This window comes from Polyodon spathula, chromosome 2 (genome assembly GCF_017654505.1).
Source record: "Polyodon spathula isolate WHYD16114869_AA chromosome 2, ASM1765450v1, whole genome shotgun sequence".
Classification (NCBI taxonomy): domain Eukaryota; kingdom Metazoa; phylum Chordata; class Actinopteri; order Acipenseriformes; family Polyodontidae; genus Polyodon; species Polyodon spathula.
The window spans coordinates 60,751,485-60,767,609 of record NC_054535.1 but is presented as its reverse complement, the minus strand read 5'-3'; the positions used below and the strand labels follow the sequence as shown (position 1 = coordinate 60,767,609).

At 40.0% G+C, this 16,125-nt stretch overlaps 1 protein-coding gene across 3 annotated transcripts in view; it reads right to left on the bottom strand.

Moving 5' to 3' along the window:
• The window catches only part of vldlr (very low density lipoprotein receptor), a 137,144-nt gene that overhangs the window by 15,636 nt on the left and 105,383 nt on the right, over nt 1-16,125 (bottom strand). For all 3 annotated transcript variants that reach the window (XM_041226143.1, XM_041226153.1, XM_041226163.1), the window contains 2 exons: nt 8,184-8,333; nt 146-190 (listed from right to left, as the gene is read on the bottom strand). In XM_041226143.1, the coding sequence (XP_041082077.1) occupies nt 146-190; nt 8,184-8,333 (195 nt within the window). The remainder of the gene's footprint in view (nt 1-145; nt 191-8,183; nt 8,334-16,125) is intronic.

Sequence of the window (16,125 nt, the reverse complement as noted above, 5' to 3'; positions counted from 1 at the left end):
CATTCCATTAACATTAAAGTCTATGGGACAGGATTGGTTCCTGGGGAAAATGTGAATAACCGAAAAAGGAGTTGTATTTTGATCGTTCAATTATTGATTTACATAGATGCTCTCACAGTAATGCTTAAAAAAGCATTCAACTTACCTGCCATCACTGGTCTTGGGGTCAGTTTAGGTGATGCAGTGTAAGCTAAAATGGTAACCAAAAAGCAAAATTAACAGTGAAAATCAAAATGTGTCATTTGCACTGTCCTTACTGGACACACACCAGAATGTTTTGTAAATTCATAGTGTCTAAAGCGCTGTATGAAAGTTATTAACATCTTTTTTATACAGAAGGTTCCGTGTAAAATGTCCCCAGCACTGCTGTAAGAGCAGTAGATGTTGCAGTGTGCTGCAGGTTACCACTCTGTCAAAAATCCCCCTAAAAACATGTTTTTCTTGAAGTACATAAGCTGTACATAAGGCATTTCAAATCACCATGTTTTATAGTAACTGAAGCTAACTGACAAGTTAAATCAGTACACTAATGTTGCATGGGTAAACAGTGACAAATGAAATTTTTGCAGGAATGTTTGATTAAACAAAATGTTAGAAATGTAACTACCGCATGGGATACATCTCTTATTAACCAAATTACCTGCACACATATCAGAGCTGCTCCTTTAAGAGCCCTGTAAGCGTTAGACGTAGTCTCTGCCCCAGGAGAGATCAATGACTGTCGACATTCTCTTCAGGTCCGCTGCTTTGGAGTGAACTGAGCAGGTTGTGTGGTTGAACCAGGCATGGAGAGGGTGCATTTTTAGAGAGCCCCAAGGCAAAGATTGGAAACACTGCTGCCATCAGGCCCACAAGTCTCTGGAACAACAGTACCCTCACCACTGCATCAGACTGAAAAAGCTCCAAGCCAACAGTTAGCCTCAGGATTCTGTCACCCAACAGAGATCAGTGATGATCATGCTTCTGGAATAGAGCCTTAGGCAGAGATAGATAACTCTTAAGAGTGCATCGTCTGCTTTTGAAATGTTTCACCATGAGGCCCAGCTGTTTGAGGTGGCTGGTGACCAGTCCTGTGTGCAACATTGCCTGCGAGTGGAAGAGACAGCATGGGAGAAGTACAGGCATGGAAAAGTAGAGAGCAGTTTAGAAGCAGTAAGGAGAAATTGCATCTTTAATTGCTTTAAAATCAGAAAAGATGAGAAAAGATCCTCGAGCAGGTTGAGAAGCATTTAAACTAGAAAGGAAGGGGGGAGAAATCAACAAAAACAGAAGGGAGACCACATCAAAAATAAGGACAACTTGGGTAAAATAACCATTAAATGTATTTATCTAAAACACTAGAAGTGCCAGAAACAATTTTAGAACTTGAAGCTACTGCACTAACAAGTAACTATGATGCGATAGGTGTTACAGAAACGTGGTTGTCTGAGAGTGATGGGGACGAATATAATATTTGTGGGTATACACTGTATAGGAAAGACAGGCAGGACAGAAGAGGGGGAGGGGTAGCGCTATACATAAGAAACAGTCGTAAAGGCCTGGTGTTAAACCTGGACAAAGAGAAAAAAGCCGAATCAATATGGGTCAGAATAACAGACACAAATTCAAAGGGCATAATAGGACCATGCTATAGACCGCCAGATTCAGACGGTGAGCAAAATAATCTGTAATACAATGACATCGTGTCTAACTAACTTGCTTGATTTTTTTGAGGATGCAACATCGATAATGGATAATTGCAAAGCATATGACATGGTTTATTTAGATTTCCAGAAAGCTTTTGACAAAGTCCCGCACAAAAGATTAATTCTCAAACTGAACGCAGTTGGGATTCAAGGAAACGCATGTACGTGGATTAGGGAGTGGTTAACATGTAGAAAACAGAAAGTACTGATTAGAGGAAAAACCTCAGAATGGAGTGTAGTAACCAGCGGTGTACCACAGGGATCAGTATTAGGTCCTCTGCTATTCCTAATCTACATTAATGATTTAGATTCTGGTATAGTAAGCAAACTTGTTAAATTTGCAGACGACACAAAAGTAGGAGGAGTGGCAAACACTGTTGCAGAAGCAAAGGTCATTCAAAATGATCTAGACAAGATTCAGCACTGGGCAGACACATGGCAAATGACATTTAATAGAGAAAAGTGTAAGGTGTTGCACACAGGAAATAAAAATGTACATTATAAATATCATATGGGAGATATTGAAATTGGAGAAGGAATCTATGAAAAAGACCTAGGAGTTTTTGTTGACTCAGAAATGTCTTCATCTAGACAATGTGGGGAAGCTATAAAAAAGGCCAACAAGATGCTTGGATACATTGTGAAAAGTGTTGAATTTAAATCAAGGGAAGTAATGTTAAAACTGTACAATACATTAGGAAGACCTCATCTTGAATACTGGTTTCAGTTCTGGTCACATCGCTACAAAAAAGGATATTGCTGCTTTAGAAAGAATGCAAAGAAGAGCGACCAGAATTATTCCGGGTTTAAAACGCATGTTATATGCAGACAGGCTAAAATAACTGAATCTGTTCAGTCTTGAACAAAGAAGACTACGCGGTGACCTAATTCTAGCATTCAAAATTCTAAAAGGTATTGACAATGTTGACCCAAGGGACTTTCAGCCTGAAAAAAGAAACAAGGACCAGGGGTCACAAATGGAGATTAGACAAAGGGGCATTCAGAACAGAAAATAGGAGGCATTTTTCTACACAGAATCGTGAGGGTGTGGAATCAACTCCCCAGTAATGTTGTTGAAGCTGACACCCTGGGATCCTTCATCATTCTCATCCTTCAAGAGGAGGCCATTCGGCCAATTGCTCATTTGGTTGTTAGTAGCTTACTGATCCTAGAATCTCATCAAGCAGCTTCTTGAAGAATCCCTTCTTGGTTAGTGGTTTGTAAATAACTTCTTTCATTTATTTGAGTACTACTGGGAGGATCTCATCCAGGCCAGGGGATTTGTTTATTTTAAGAGCTCCTAGTCCCTTTAACACTTCTGCCTCAGTTATGCTAAAGTTATTTTATAACTGGATAGGAACTGGATGACATGTGGGGCATGTTGTCCATATCCCCCTTTGTAAAAACTTGTGAAAAGTAATCATTTAATATATTTGCTATTTTTTTTTCTTCTTCATCTAAGATTTTGCCATTTGTATCTCTTAAACATTTAATCTCCTCTTTGAATGTTCTCTTGCTGTTGTAATATTGGAAAAACATTTTGGAATTAGTTTTAGCCCCCTTAGCATTTCTATTTCTCTCTTGGCCTTTCTAACTTCCTTTTTGATTTGCATTTGCAGTTCTGTGTACTCTTTCTGCGTACTTTCTTTTTGGTCCTTTTTTAATGCTCTGTAAAGTGCCTTTTTTCGCTGAATATTTTTTTTAATTGATCTATTAAACCATTTTGGCAATTTAGTTTTACATTTAGATTTGTCTACTTTAGGGATATAATTGTTTTGCGCCTCTAGTACTACATTTTTGAAGAACAACCATCCTTCTTCTGTGGGTGTTTTCTCTATTTTACTCCAATCTACTTCTGTTAGTCTCTGTTTCATACCTTCATAGTTTGCTTTTCTAAAATTGTAAACCTTAGCTTTAGTCATTTCTTTTGGGGATTTAAAAAACACTTCAAATGAGACCATGTTGTGGTCTGAGTTTGCCAGTGGTTCTCTGACCTCTGTTTTAGTTATTCTGTCTTCGTTATTTGAAAAGACTAAATCAAGGCATGTCTCCCCTCTAGTCGGTGCCTTGACAAATTGTGTTAGGAAGCAGTCATTTGTCATTTCCACCATTTCAATTTTGTCCGTCGTGCTCCCCACAGGGTTTTCCCCATTTTATATGGGGGAAGTTGAAATCCCCCATTAGTATGGCTTCTCCTTTGCTACACACACTTCTAATGTATAACAGATTATTCTGCTCCCCGTCTGAATCTGGCGGTCTATAGCATACTCCTATTATTATGCCCTTTGAATTTGTGTCTGTTATTCTGACCCATATTGATTCGGCTTTGTTTTCTTGGTCTAGGTTGAACACCTGGGCTTCAACACTGTTTCTTATGTATAGCACTACCCCTCCTCCCCTTCTGTTCTGCCTGTCTTTCCTATACAGTGTATACCCACAAATATTATATTCGTCCCCATCGCTCTGACAACCCAGTTTCTGTAACACCTATCACATCATAGTTACCTGTTAGTGCAGTAGCTTCAAGTTCTAAAATTTTGTTTCTGATACTTCTAGCGTTTAGATAAATACATTTAATGGTTGTCTTACCTGAGTTGTTGTCCTTGTTTTGATGCGGTCTCCCTTCTGTTTTTTTGTTGATTTCTCCCCCCTTCCTTTCTAGTTTAAATGCTTCTGAACCTGCTCGAGGATCTTTTCTCCAAGTAGACTGGTTCCCTTGTTATTTAAATGCAGTCCATCCCGTCTACACAGATAGTCCTTGTTGTACAATGTGGTCCAATGATCAAGATAGGTGAAGCCCTCCCATGTGTACCACGTCATCAGCCATGCGTTTATATTATTTCCAGCTGTCCATATGGTCCTTTGCAAGGTGCCGGTAATATACCAGAAAATACCACAGTTTTGATTTTCTCTTTTAAATTTCCTTCCTAGCTCTCTGAATTTGTTTTGCAGGGATTTTGGTCTGTCTCTTCCAATGTTTGTACCGATGTGGACGACTAATACTGGGTCGTCTCCTGTTCGTTCTTGGAGCCTGTCCACGTTTTCAGCGATGTGCTTGACAGAGGCTCCCGGAAGGCAGCACACTGTTGTAGTAAGGGGGTCCAAACTGCAAATTGAACTTGCTGTGTTTCTCAATATGGAGTCCCCAACAATCATGACCTCCCTTCTTTTTGCTGTCTGGTCACCACTGTTAATAGGGTCCTGGATGTTGTTCCTTTCATTCTCTTGTTGTTGGTTCTGCTCATCAAAATTCTGAAGTGACTCAAATCTGTTGGTTGTTTTGATTTCTGGTGGTTGTGTTTGACCAAGTTTCTTTTTTTCCCTGCTTCTGCCTACCTGAACCCAGCTGTTCTGACCTTCTATCTCCCTGGTGGCTTTCAGTCTGTTAGGGGTGATGCAGACTTCCATGAATTGTGGGTGTGCCAGTTCCTCAAGATCCTGTTGCTGTCACTTCTTCCAGCTCCATTTCTAGCATACTTACTAGTTTATGCAAATCCTGGATCGCGCGGCACTTTACGCACACTTGGTTTAGCTCCTCTGGGTTTTCTCGGATTTCGCACATCATGCAGGTGTCACAGATTACTGGCTTGAAGACCATGTTGATGTTTTTTTTTTTTTTTTTTTTTTGAAGTATAGTTTCTTCTGCAGCCGTCAACCTGCTTTCAAACTGCTTCTAAACTGCTCTGCACTTTTCCACGCCTGCAATTCTCCCACGCTGTCGCTTCCACTCGCTGTCGCTGGGAAGACTGCCTCATTTATAGCTGCATTGTTCTGCTGTGCTGCTGGCTCCTCCCCTCCCCCGTGTCTCAGAATGGCGCTGAATTTGAATCAGCTGCTCCAAGTTTCAGCTTGTTTGTTATCAGAAAAACACATGTGGCTGTTTCACCAAGCTGCAGTGTTTCCCCAAATGTCCTGTGTTTTCTGATTTAAAGCCATTAAAGATGCAATTTCTCCTTACTGCTTCTAAACTGCTCTGCACTTTTCCACGTCTGTACTTCTCCCACGCTGTCACTGGAAAGAAGCTGCCTGATGAGATTCTGGGATCAATAAGCTACTAACAACCAAACAAGCAAGATGGGACGAATGGCCTCCTCTCGTTTGTAAACTTTATGTTCTTATGTCATCCAAGTAATTGAGCACTTTGCCTTTGATAACATCCAGCCCAATAGCATCAGGAGGAGCCAGTATAGCATACATGCACCAAAGTGAGTGGAGCTAGAGAGACCAAAACGGCAGTACACCATCCTTTGAAAGGTATTTCCTGTAGCCAGGTCTTATATGGATGTGAAAATGTGGCGCTGGAACTAGGGGTGCAGCAGCCAATCATATACAGGTGTTACAGTTTTGTTCAATGGCTTTCAGCACTTATAAAAATTATTCCAGTGCCACAGACTGTAGTGAACCAGTCGACAATGCAACAGCTGCTGCATTGTCACCATCTTGAACCTTCGTTCTCTCAAGTACAAATTAAGATGTCCGAGGTCTAGGATCGGTCTGCGGTCACCATCCCGTTACACACCAGGAAATACCTGGAATAAAATCCTTCTCACACTGACAGGTTGAACAATTGAAATGGCCTGTTTCTGCATAAATGGCCTGTGAAACTAAGTGTCATAAGCATTCATGACCATTGATACGATCAGGCCCTGAAAGGGAAGCGTGTCAAAACAAAAGCAGAGAGTAGCCAGCCTTGACAGGGGTAAGCACCCAAGTGCCTGATCGACAAGACTCCAGGTAGGTCAGACAGAATGGGCCCTGGGCATGTGGTAGCAAAATTAGGGCTACTGGTGGCCTCTGCGTTGTGCACCCTGAAAACAGTTCGCCACATTAGCCTGCACCTGCTCCTGCTCCTGCTCCTGGGGTTGAGGGTGCCTGTTTTGCTGGCTAATGGGCTTGGGGCTTCTGCTTGGGTAGGAAGTTGCTCCAGCTCCTTGGATGCCTGCTCATTGTATTTAGACAACTGGAGCAGGTGATTATTGACCAAGCTCAGCTGGTGGGACTTAACCCAGAACTTGAGCGAAGATAAGATTATATACTTATTATTAAAAGCAACATCTCAGAATTGAAATGAGAAATATCAGGGAAATATCAAACTTATCTTCATAGTTTTAACGGAAAAGTCAGTTCACTGCTCTCAGGCAGGCTAAAAAAAATTCTTGTGCCAGTTGCAGATATCTTCTAGGAGCGGAGATGGGGCTCTTAAAGAAGCAGCTTTGATAAAAGTTAATTCAGGCTGCAAGATATATCCTATTTGGTAATGGTTATATAAATATAAATATTGAAAGAACCAATATTTCTATTAATACTAGATGTTATTGTTACAACCCAAAAAAATCCTGAATTTTGTATATTAGCTCTATGTTGTAGTATACAATTATTTATCACTTAGGTTTGCCTAAAATAGCTAAGCGTATGAGGCTCCAGGGAAGTGGGGATGGGATTCTAGTTTTGTTAAGTAGCCTAAGCATTTCATTCTATCTTTTCATCCATTTCTGTATTTCTACACAAACTGCATCCAGTATATGTATGCTATGTTCTTGTTTTTCTAACAGTTGCATGGGAAGAATTATTAAATTTTTTTTTTTTTTTTGCTTTAGTAGTTTGTCAAAAAAAAAAAACCCCACCAAAATTAAATGCATTACGTTAGTTAATACAGTACTCCCATGACACCCCGGAGAGAGAAACAAATCCAAAAAGCAGAAAACTAGTTAAGGAAAATTGCTGGAAAAACAAAGCCTTGCTTTTACACCAAGCTGAACTGCATGGTAAGACATTAACCAAGGAACCCAATGTAATTGCTGCTACTTAAGTCAATCCATGTGTGATGAGTCAAAGGGATTTCGGTCTGTGATTCAGCCTCCCGACAGTAGATGGCATCAAACCAACTCGGGACTTCCCTTACCAAGATCTCGTGACCATGGCAAAAGTCATCTTTTGAGGGGCGGAAGTGAGTATGTAAATTCCAGCCACTGGAGTCAAGTGAAGGATAAGGACACTTGCCAGTTGGGGATTGGTGTTCCACTGACTACAGAGGCGGGGCATTATATACTAAAGGGAACGTACTACTGTGTTCGGGGTAGGTCCGAAAGTAAAATAGGAGGAGTAACGGGTAGAGGGAGAGACTAGGTTGGTGCAGCGGGATTTTTAAAACAAAAAACATTAACATTTCTTTTGTCTTTTTTGTTTATGTATGGTTCGCCACGAAGACGATTAAAGACGAGTTATCACGGTTTGTTTTGGATTTCACCCCTGCACTCCTTCCCTCACACCATTTTGTTTTCTTTTGTTATTTAATTATTTTGTTGTGTATAGATAATAAATTATTTTATTTCTGTACACATAAATTACTGTCTGGACATTCCATTTAATACACTCTCGCCTCACACCATGAAACACCAAGATCCATCTGGCATCCAGTAAAGCTATCCCTTTATCTACCCTACAGCAACTAAGCACTGAATTTGTGTTTGTATTCAGTGACTTAAACAGTTACTGTACCTGGTATACATTTTTGCCCATCTGTTGCTAGTTTCATTCCAGTTGGACAACTGCAGGTAAACTTTGGAGAATGGATGTTTATCTGAGGAGCAGGTAGACAAAAATATGCACAGCCTCCATTTACCATCTTCTCATTGCACCAATTCTGACCTGTGGGTATTAAATAAAAAATCACTAACACACACTTATGTTTTTACATTATTAGACACAAACTTCAAAGGTTTAATTTTCAATAACTTTGGCTCTGATTATTTAAACAAAGATGGTACTTAAACCCCAATATCAGAATAAAAACACAGGTCATAAAAGCATACAATTTCAGGACAATCTTGTAAATTTGAAGGGTTAAGATTTCTACATTTAAATCTATATCCCTCTACAGCCATATCCCATATACATCCACAATACCAACATGTACTAAAGTGAAGGCATGTAGGACAATGGTTTTCCACAACACATCTCTCTCTCTCATATATATATGTTGTATCAGTGACTGTTTCATGCATTTAAATGAGGATTTTTTTTCCCCCCACTTATCTGCACAACATACTCCACAGTGTTGAGGGGAAGTTTTTAATGAGAAAAAATTATATTAAAAACACATAACTGAAAGATCATAATTAGATAAGTCTCCACCCCCCTGAGTTAATACTTGATGGAAGCACCTTTGGTCTCTACCAACTTTGCACACCTAGACTTGAACAGTTTTGTAAAGAGTGGTCAAATATTTCAAGTCATGCCACAAATTTGATTGGATTTAGGTTGGGCTCTGACTGGGCCTTTTTGTTCCTTAGCCACTCCAGTGTAGCTTTGGCTGTGTGCTTTGGGTCATTGTCATGCTGAAAGGTCAACTTCCATCCCAGTTTCAGCTTTCTTGCAGAGGGCAGCAGGTTTTCCTCAAGGACTTCTCTGTACTTTGCTCCATTCATTTTCCCTTCTATCCTGAAAAGTTCCCCAGTCCCTGCTCATGAGAAACCTCCTCATAACACAATGCTGCCACCACCATGCTTCATAGTAGGGATGGTGGTGTTTGGGTGATGCGCTGTGTTGGGTTTGCGCCAATCATAAAGCTTTCCATTTAAAGCCAAAAAGTTCCATTTTAGTTTTGTCAGACCACAACTTTTTGCCACATGGCTACAAAATAGTGTTTTTTTGCATACTTCAAAAAACAGGATTCAAGGTGGGCTTTCTTGAGTAATGGCTTCCTTCTTGCCACCTTACCATACAGCCCAGATTTGTGGAGTGCTTGGAATATTGTTGTCACATGCACACTTTGACCAGTCTTGGCCATAAAAGCCTGAAACTCTTGCAAAGTTGCCATTGGCCTCTTGGTAGCCTTTCTGATCAATCGCCTTCTTTGTGATCTTGGTGGTGCCATACACCTTCCACTTCTTAAATCATCTTGACCATGCTCTAAGGCCTTTGACATTTTTTTTTATACCCATCCCCTGGTCTGTCTGTGCCTTTCAACAACTTTGTCCCAGAGTTCTTTTGAAAGCGCCTTGGTGCTCTTGGTTGAGTGTTTGCTTTGAAATGCACTACCCAGCAGAGGAAACCTACAGGAACTGCTGAATTTATGCTGAAATCATGTGAACCACTACAATTTAACAGGTGGAGGCCACTTTGTTATTTTAAAGGCGATTGGTTACACCTGATCTAATTTAGGATTGATATTACAAGGGGGATGGACAGTTATCCAACCAAGCTATTTCAGTTGTTATTTTTAATTCATTTTCTAAAATATTTTTTTCACTTGGAAGTTGTGGGGTAGGATGTGTAGATAATGAAAAAATTGGATTTTAATTCCAGGCTATAAGGCAACAAAAGGTGAACATTTTGAAAGGGGGTGTAGACTTTCTATTGGCACCGTATGATATCAATGGATAGTTTAAAAAAGTATTTAACAATTAAATAGAATACACAAAATCAATATTTATAAAACAGAGTCATGAAATCAATTCAGATCCACCCAAGGTGAACAAAAAAAAAAAACACAAAATACTGTCGACACAAAGTCACATTAGATTCTCCTCCAGTTCACCGCCAGTTGTTTTATAGAAATTAAAATCCAGTCTAACCCGTGTTAATACAAGCATTTTAAAAATGACAAAAGGATCTGAATTTAAAATGTCATTCATTTAGTTTTTTCTGCTCTTTAAAATTGCCACTTTGGCCTGTCCAATAATAAAATTCACCAGCTGGATTAAGTACTTCCTCTTTTTGCAATACTTAAAACCAAAAATAAAAAACACCTCAGGAGAACACAAAATCCAAATCCTGCAAGAAATTCCTTCAGAGCAGCAAACAAAAGGTTTTAATTTGGTGCAGAACACAAAACAATGGTAAACAGTCTCCCTCTGTGAGCAAAATGGACAGGAATCTTTCACCTCTGGGTTTATGATGCTCACAAAGGAGTTAACAGCAATGATGGTATGCAAGATCCTCCACTGCAGATCCCCTGATCTTTTTGGCAGTGGTGGCTTATACAGTGTTCTCCAAGCTGGCACTATCTGTTCCACCACCGCCAGCCTCTCTCTCCAGTGTGCGTCTGGTAGTGCCCTGAGCTGCTGCTGGTAATGGCCCTTTACACACACCCTATACAGCTGTTTCCCCTCTATTGTACACAGAGGGAGGTCTCTCAGACCCTCTAAAACCAGTAAACAACCCTGCTCATCAGAAGCCTGACTAATTGCTGGGAACACTAACAGTGATGGAAAGGGGGAATCCGTGTGAAGAACTCTGTTCCCTGAACAGCTGTCTCAAGAGCTCCAGCCCCTCATCAGGCAGAGCAGCATGTACCTGGGTGCGGAAACGCTCAGCAGTGTGGTCAGACCTCATCCCCAGAGCGGACGCTAACCTGGGAGGTTCTCAGTGCAATACAGCAGCCTCTGCAGTGCCTGTAACCTAAAAGCCTTCATCCTGCTAGAAAGGTCTATGAGTCCCTGTCCCCCCCTCAGCCAGCATCACAGCCTGAACCTGTTTCACTAATGACTGTGGGGGCTCCAAGCAGATGAACCTGTGCCACAAGCTAGAGGTCACCAAGTTATAATAAGTACCCTACCTCTATAGGAGATCTGCAGAAGCAGTCATTTCCACCACTGCAACCTGCCTTTCACTTTCTCCACCACCCCCTCTCAATTCCTCTGCACTATGCTGTCATCAGAGATGGACTCCCAGATAAAGGAGTCCACCCCTGCTCCACTGCAATCCAGCAGGTAAAATTGGAGGACGACAACCCTTCCAGCCACCCAGGAGCACAGCACTACTCTTAGACCAATTTACTTTAGCAGATGACAGCTTCTCAAAACAGTCTTGGACAGGTGCCTACACTGTCAACATCAGTATGGTTGTTAATAAATATAGGAATGTCATCTGCATAAGCTGTTACCTTCACTGGTTTACCGGGACTATTGCTATAGCATAAAGCATAGCAGACATGGAACACCCCTGTGTAATACCTCTCTGAACAGGGAAAGGGGTTCTTAAACCACCATTGATTTTCAATAGACCGGAAATGTCACCACAGAGCAGCTGAACCTTCTCAAAAGCTTTTAGTGCCCTCCACAGGTAGAGGTGATCTACCCGGTCAAAAGCTTTTTCTGCTAACCCAACCCCCCCCCTTTTTTTTTTTTTTTTTTTTTTTTTTTTTTTTTTTAAACATTTTAGGCCCTCAATCAGCCTTTCATTTGGGCTGGACTCCAGAGCTCTCTGGAGCTGTAGGATGTCCTCCTCCAGTCTCTCATGGTTATTTAAGCTCTTTGACTTTTAGTATACTGCTGACAAATAGTCTGCACCTCCTACATCCCACCATTGCTGCAATGAGAAGTCTCTTTTTACATCTCCATCTCCCCCAAAAAATTAACTCTTAAAATGCTCATAATTAAAGCAGTATTAAAATGCCAGAATGCACTTTGTAGTCTGAGAGGTGTGCAACACACTAACAGAAACTAAACTGATCTGACAGGCATGTGGGGCTAATTAAACTTTTAAATCTTGTTTTAATTACGTTTAACAGTATAAAACCGATCCAATCTAGCCATGGAAACATCAGTGCCAACTGTTTTGACCCAAGTATATTGCCAATCCTTTGCATTAATGTTTCTCCACACATCAACTAGTTCCATATAGTTTTCAATCCTAACCAGTTCCCTGGCAGACTGGGGATGTGGCTCAATGTGATCTAATCTACTATCAGCCGTGCAATTAAAATCCCCACCTAAAAACTAACACCATCAGTTTTACATTTGACCAAAATACCTTCAAGCCTCTGGAGGAAGCATACACTCTCCCTACCATTAGTAGGTGCATAAACATTAACAAAAACAAAGACTCTGCCTTCAACAACTGCTTGGACTATGAGTAGGCGCCCTTGTATGATGTCATAGACAATTACAAAGCTCTGTTTAAACCCCTAAGAAAACAAAATGCTAACCCCAGCACTCACATTAGTTCCATTACTGAAAAAAACATCCCCTTTCCAATCCTTTTCCCCAATCAACCCGATTTCCCACATCTATGAGAGTCTCCTGCAAAAACATAACATGCAGACTTTTCTGAGAGATAAATTCTAACAATGTGGCTCTTTTAAAAGCATTTCTACAGCCATTAATATTAAGGCACCCGATATTAAAGCTAGTCATTGCAGAGTTTGAAAAGGAAACACACTGATATTCACAAAAGAAAAACAAGCAGACAGTAAAGTGAAAGAATTAGGAGTGTATTGGCCATCAGGACTGACTATAACATTGCCACAGTGTTTGCTCAATATGCATTTCAGGCCCACTAGTTCCTGAGAACTAAACGTTTCCTGAACAGAAACTGTTTGTTTTAGAACTCGTACTGAGCTCAGAAACAAAATCAATAAATCGGAGGGAAAAAAATCCTCAACATCAATTCCCCTTCACCCTTTCGTCTGCTCCAGGAAATCTTTAATGCTTTGAACACTGTACCCTCCTCAGGGTTTATACGCGCCCAGCGATTGTGATGCTTGAGAGGAATCAGTGAGACTGCCTTCATCCTCACTGTCTACAGCAGGATTGTCTGTCACTGTGATGACAGCCTCCGCACTGCACGTCTCTGCAGAGCTCTCAGGCTCCATACGAACACTGCTGCCGTAGGAAGAAACGCTCCTCCTCAGTCACAACCGACTACCTCCCCAATAGCGAGCACATGTTCCCCCAAAGGGATAAACCCCTCTGTGGAAACTAACTCCATGTCGGCAGGTTAACCTTTCAAAAGAAAAGTTTGGCAGTGGCCTCCCTCCTGTGCCGGCCATCCTGCCCGCTGTCGCTGACAGAGCGTCAGCTCAGCACAGAGAACTGTTCAGCAGTACACTTTAAAAACAAGAAATGCAAAACAATATAAAAACTAAAAAGAGGAAAAGACAGACAAACCTGCCAGCAGAGCTCATGCACACACCACCACTCCACATTGCCTGCACACACACACACACAGTGGCTCTCAAAAGTATTCACCCCCCTTGGACTTTTCCACATTTTATTGTGTTTCAACATGGAATCAAAATGATTTAAATTAGGAGTTTTTGCCACGATTATAAAATCCATAAATGTCAAAGTGAAAAATAAAATCTACAAATTGTTCTAAATTTATTGCGGAAGTATATTAATGTACATTTTTCTGTTAACTGTTAGTTAATACACAACAGGCCAGCTAAATCTGCAAACACCAGAGCCCTATGGACGATCAATACCCAGTCAATCATATGCTTGAAACCTGTTCAAATTGTTACTGTAGTAATGTTTAGCAAATTAAAAAAAGGTTTTATTTGGTTGCACAACATCCAGGTGTAACAGTAAAGTAAGAGAAGGCAACTATTGCTGTGAGGGACACTGTGCAGAGGTGCCAGTGTCGCCAACGGGAAACACCTTTACATTCTAATCAATTTCTATGTACAGGATTTAACCAATGAAAATTAAAAACAAAATCCTTTAATCTGGAAACAGACATACTATCCACCCCATAACATGTGCAGCTGTTCTTTGTTTTATATATAATTTAACAATTGTGTTAACATAAAAAATAAAGCTTTGTAAATTGTAATAGAAAATATTCTTCTCCGAAATAATTGTTTATCAATCACCACCCTGCAGCACGAGCATACAGTGCCTATAGAAAGTCTACACCCACTTTCAAAATGTATCTATTGTTGCCTTATAGCCTGGAATTAAAATACATTCATAGTTTTTTTTTTTTTTTTTCCCCCATTTATCTTTCATTTGGAGATTTTATCCAATTCTGATCTTAGTTTTATATTTAATATATCATTTCTCAAATACTGTGAGGAGTATGGGGTGTAGATAAGTGGAAAAATATCCTCATTTAAAATGCATGAAAACAGGCACTGACATAAAATGAATAAATTTTAAAAGGTGTGTAGTTAGTCTCTCATGCACACAAACTGAATACAGTATTTTCGTTTTCTGACAAGCACGCGAAATGTGTGCATGTTAAATGGCTGAAATAAACTACAATAGCATTTCAATATGTGCATCACTTAGCCACTTTGCTTGGCTCTCGATCAATATATTGTAACATTCAGTGTGAAAACACTCCACAGGAGGCAGTTTTTTTAGTTTATGCATCAGTTTATTTGATAATAAGTAAAATAAGAAAGCAACACTATCAGCTATAGATCACACCAAAACAAAATTTAACAGTTCTCTAATTTATCCCAATCAGCTTCACCGTTCTGTCTTTCACATCAGCACTTTCTTAGCGCATACCCAGCTCCGCCCTCCTCTGTTAGCATTCACCAATCCCAGTCAGACACTGGGTGAACTACTCCGACACCTAAGTGATCAATTTTTAGAATGCCTGTTCGGGATTGGCGTGTTGTCCACCCCCCCTGCAGCTTGACAGCAAAATAAAAAAGGTGTTTGGAACAGTATTTTAGAGTCATGGTAAACACTAAACACTCCACTGTCCACATCCAGTGTTGCCACTAAAAACTTATGATAGACACAAAAATGTTCATTTTTTATTTTAGGTATTTTTAGTTTTGTTCTGCTTGGTGAATTATATATTTTAGGGTGAAACTATGGCATTTGAGTGTGGATGTCTTTTTAGAATGTAAATTTCCTATTTGAAATAACTTAATGTTTAAACGTTAAATGTATTGCTGCCCTATCAGAGTGGCACTGTCTCGCTGATTTATATCAAATAATCTGTTTATTTAACTATATATAACTGAAATTTTACCATCGTTCGGTGTGCATTATGGGAGTTGTAGTTTGAACTACAGAGAGCCTGTGTGATTGTTAGAAGTACCGTCAGAATTACATATCCCAGAGTGTCATGACGTGTACAAGTACCCGGATGCCAGGAGGCTATCTTATTTTTCATTACAATTCGATAAACCGGTTAATGTTTAAAAAAATAAGACCTTGAAAGGATACTAAGTTAGAACACAACATGTGCCTAACCATGTTTGGTCCAGAAATTCAGTTCTATGTAGCCTGTGTACAAGGGCATAACAATGCAAACAAGACAAAACAGCCAAAGTTAAGGGTTTAACATCGAGCACCGAACACCACTAGTGAGCGAATGAGTTAATATAAAAAAAATTGTGTTTTGAACTTGGACACCACAAGCCTGAAAGTTTACTATGGTATCCTATCATTTTGTTGAAAAGAATGCCTGTAAAATGAATGAAATGTCTTGATACCGACAAGTTTTATTTTTATTTATTGGCATTGAGATAAGCATTCTTCCTGCCTCGCCATCTCACACCTGTATTTTTCAAATTCAACCCATTACCACAATTTCATTATTCACCTGCCATTTTGGCATTAATATTTTCTGAGGTTGATTTCTGCTATATTCAGTGTTATGGGCTTCTATCATTAGACTCATTTTAAAACTGGAGTACTGTAAATATGGAAATCAGGGCTACTAACCCTAACAGTGCCTGAAGAAAGAATTA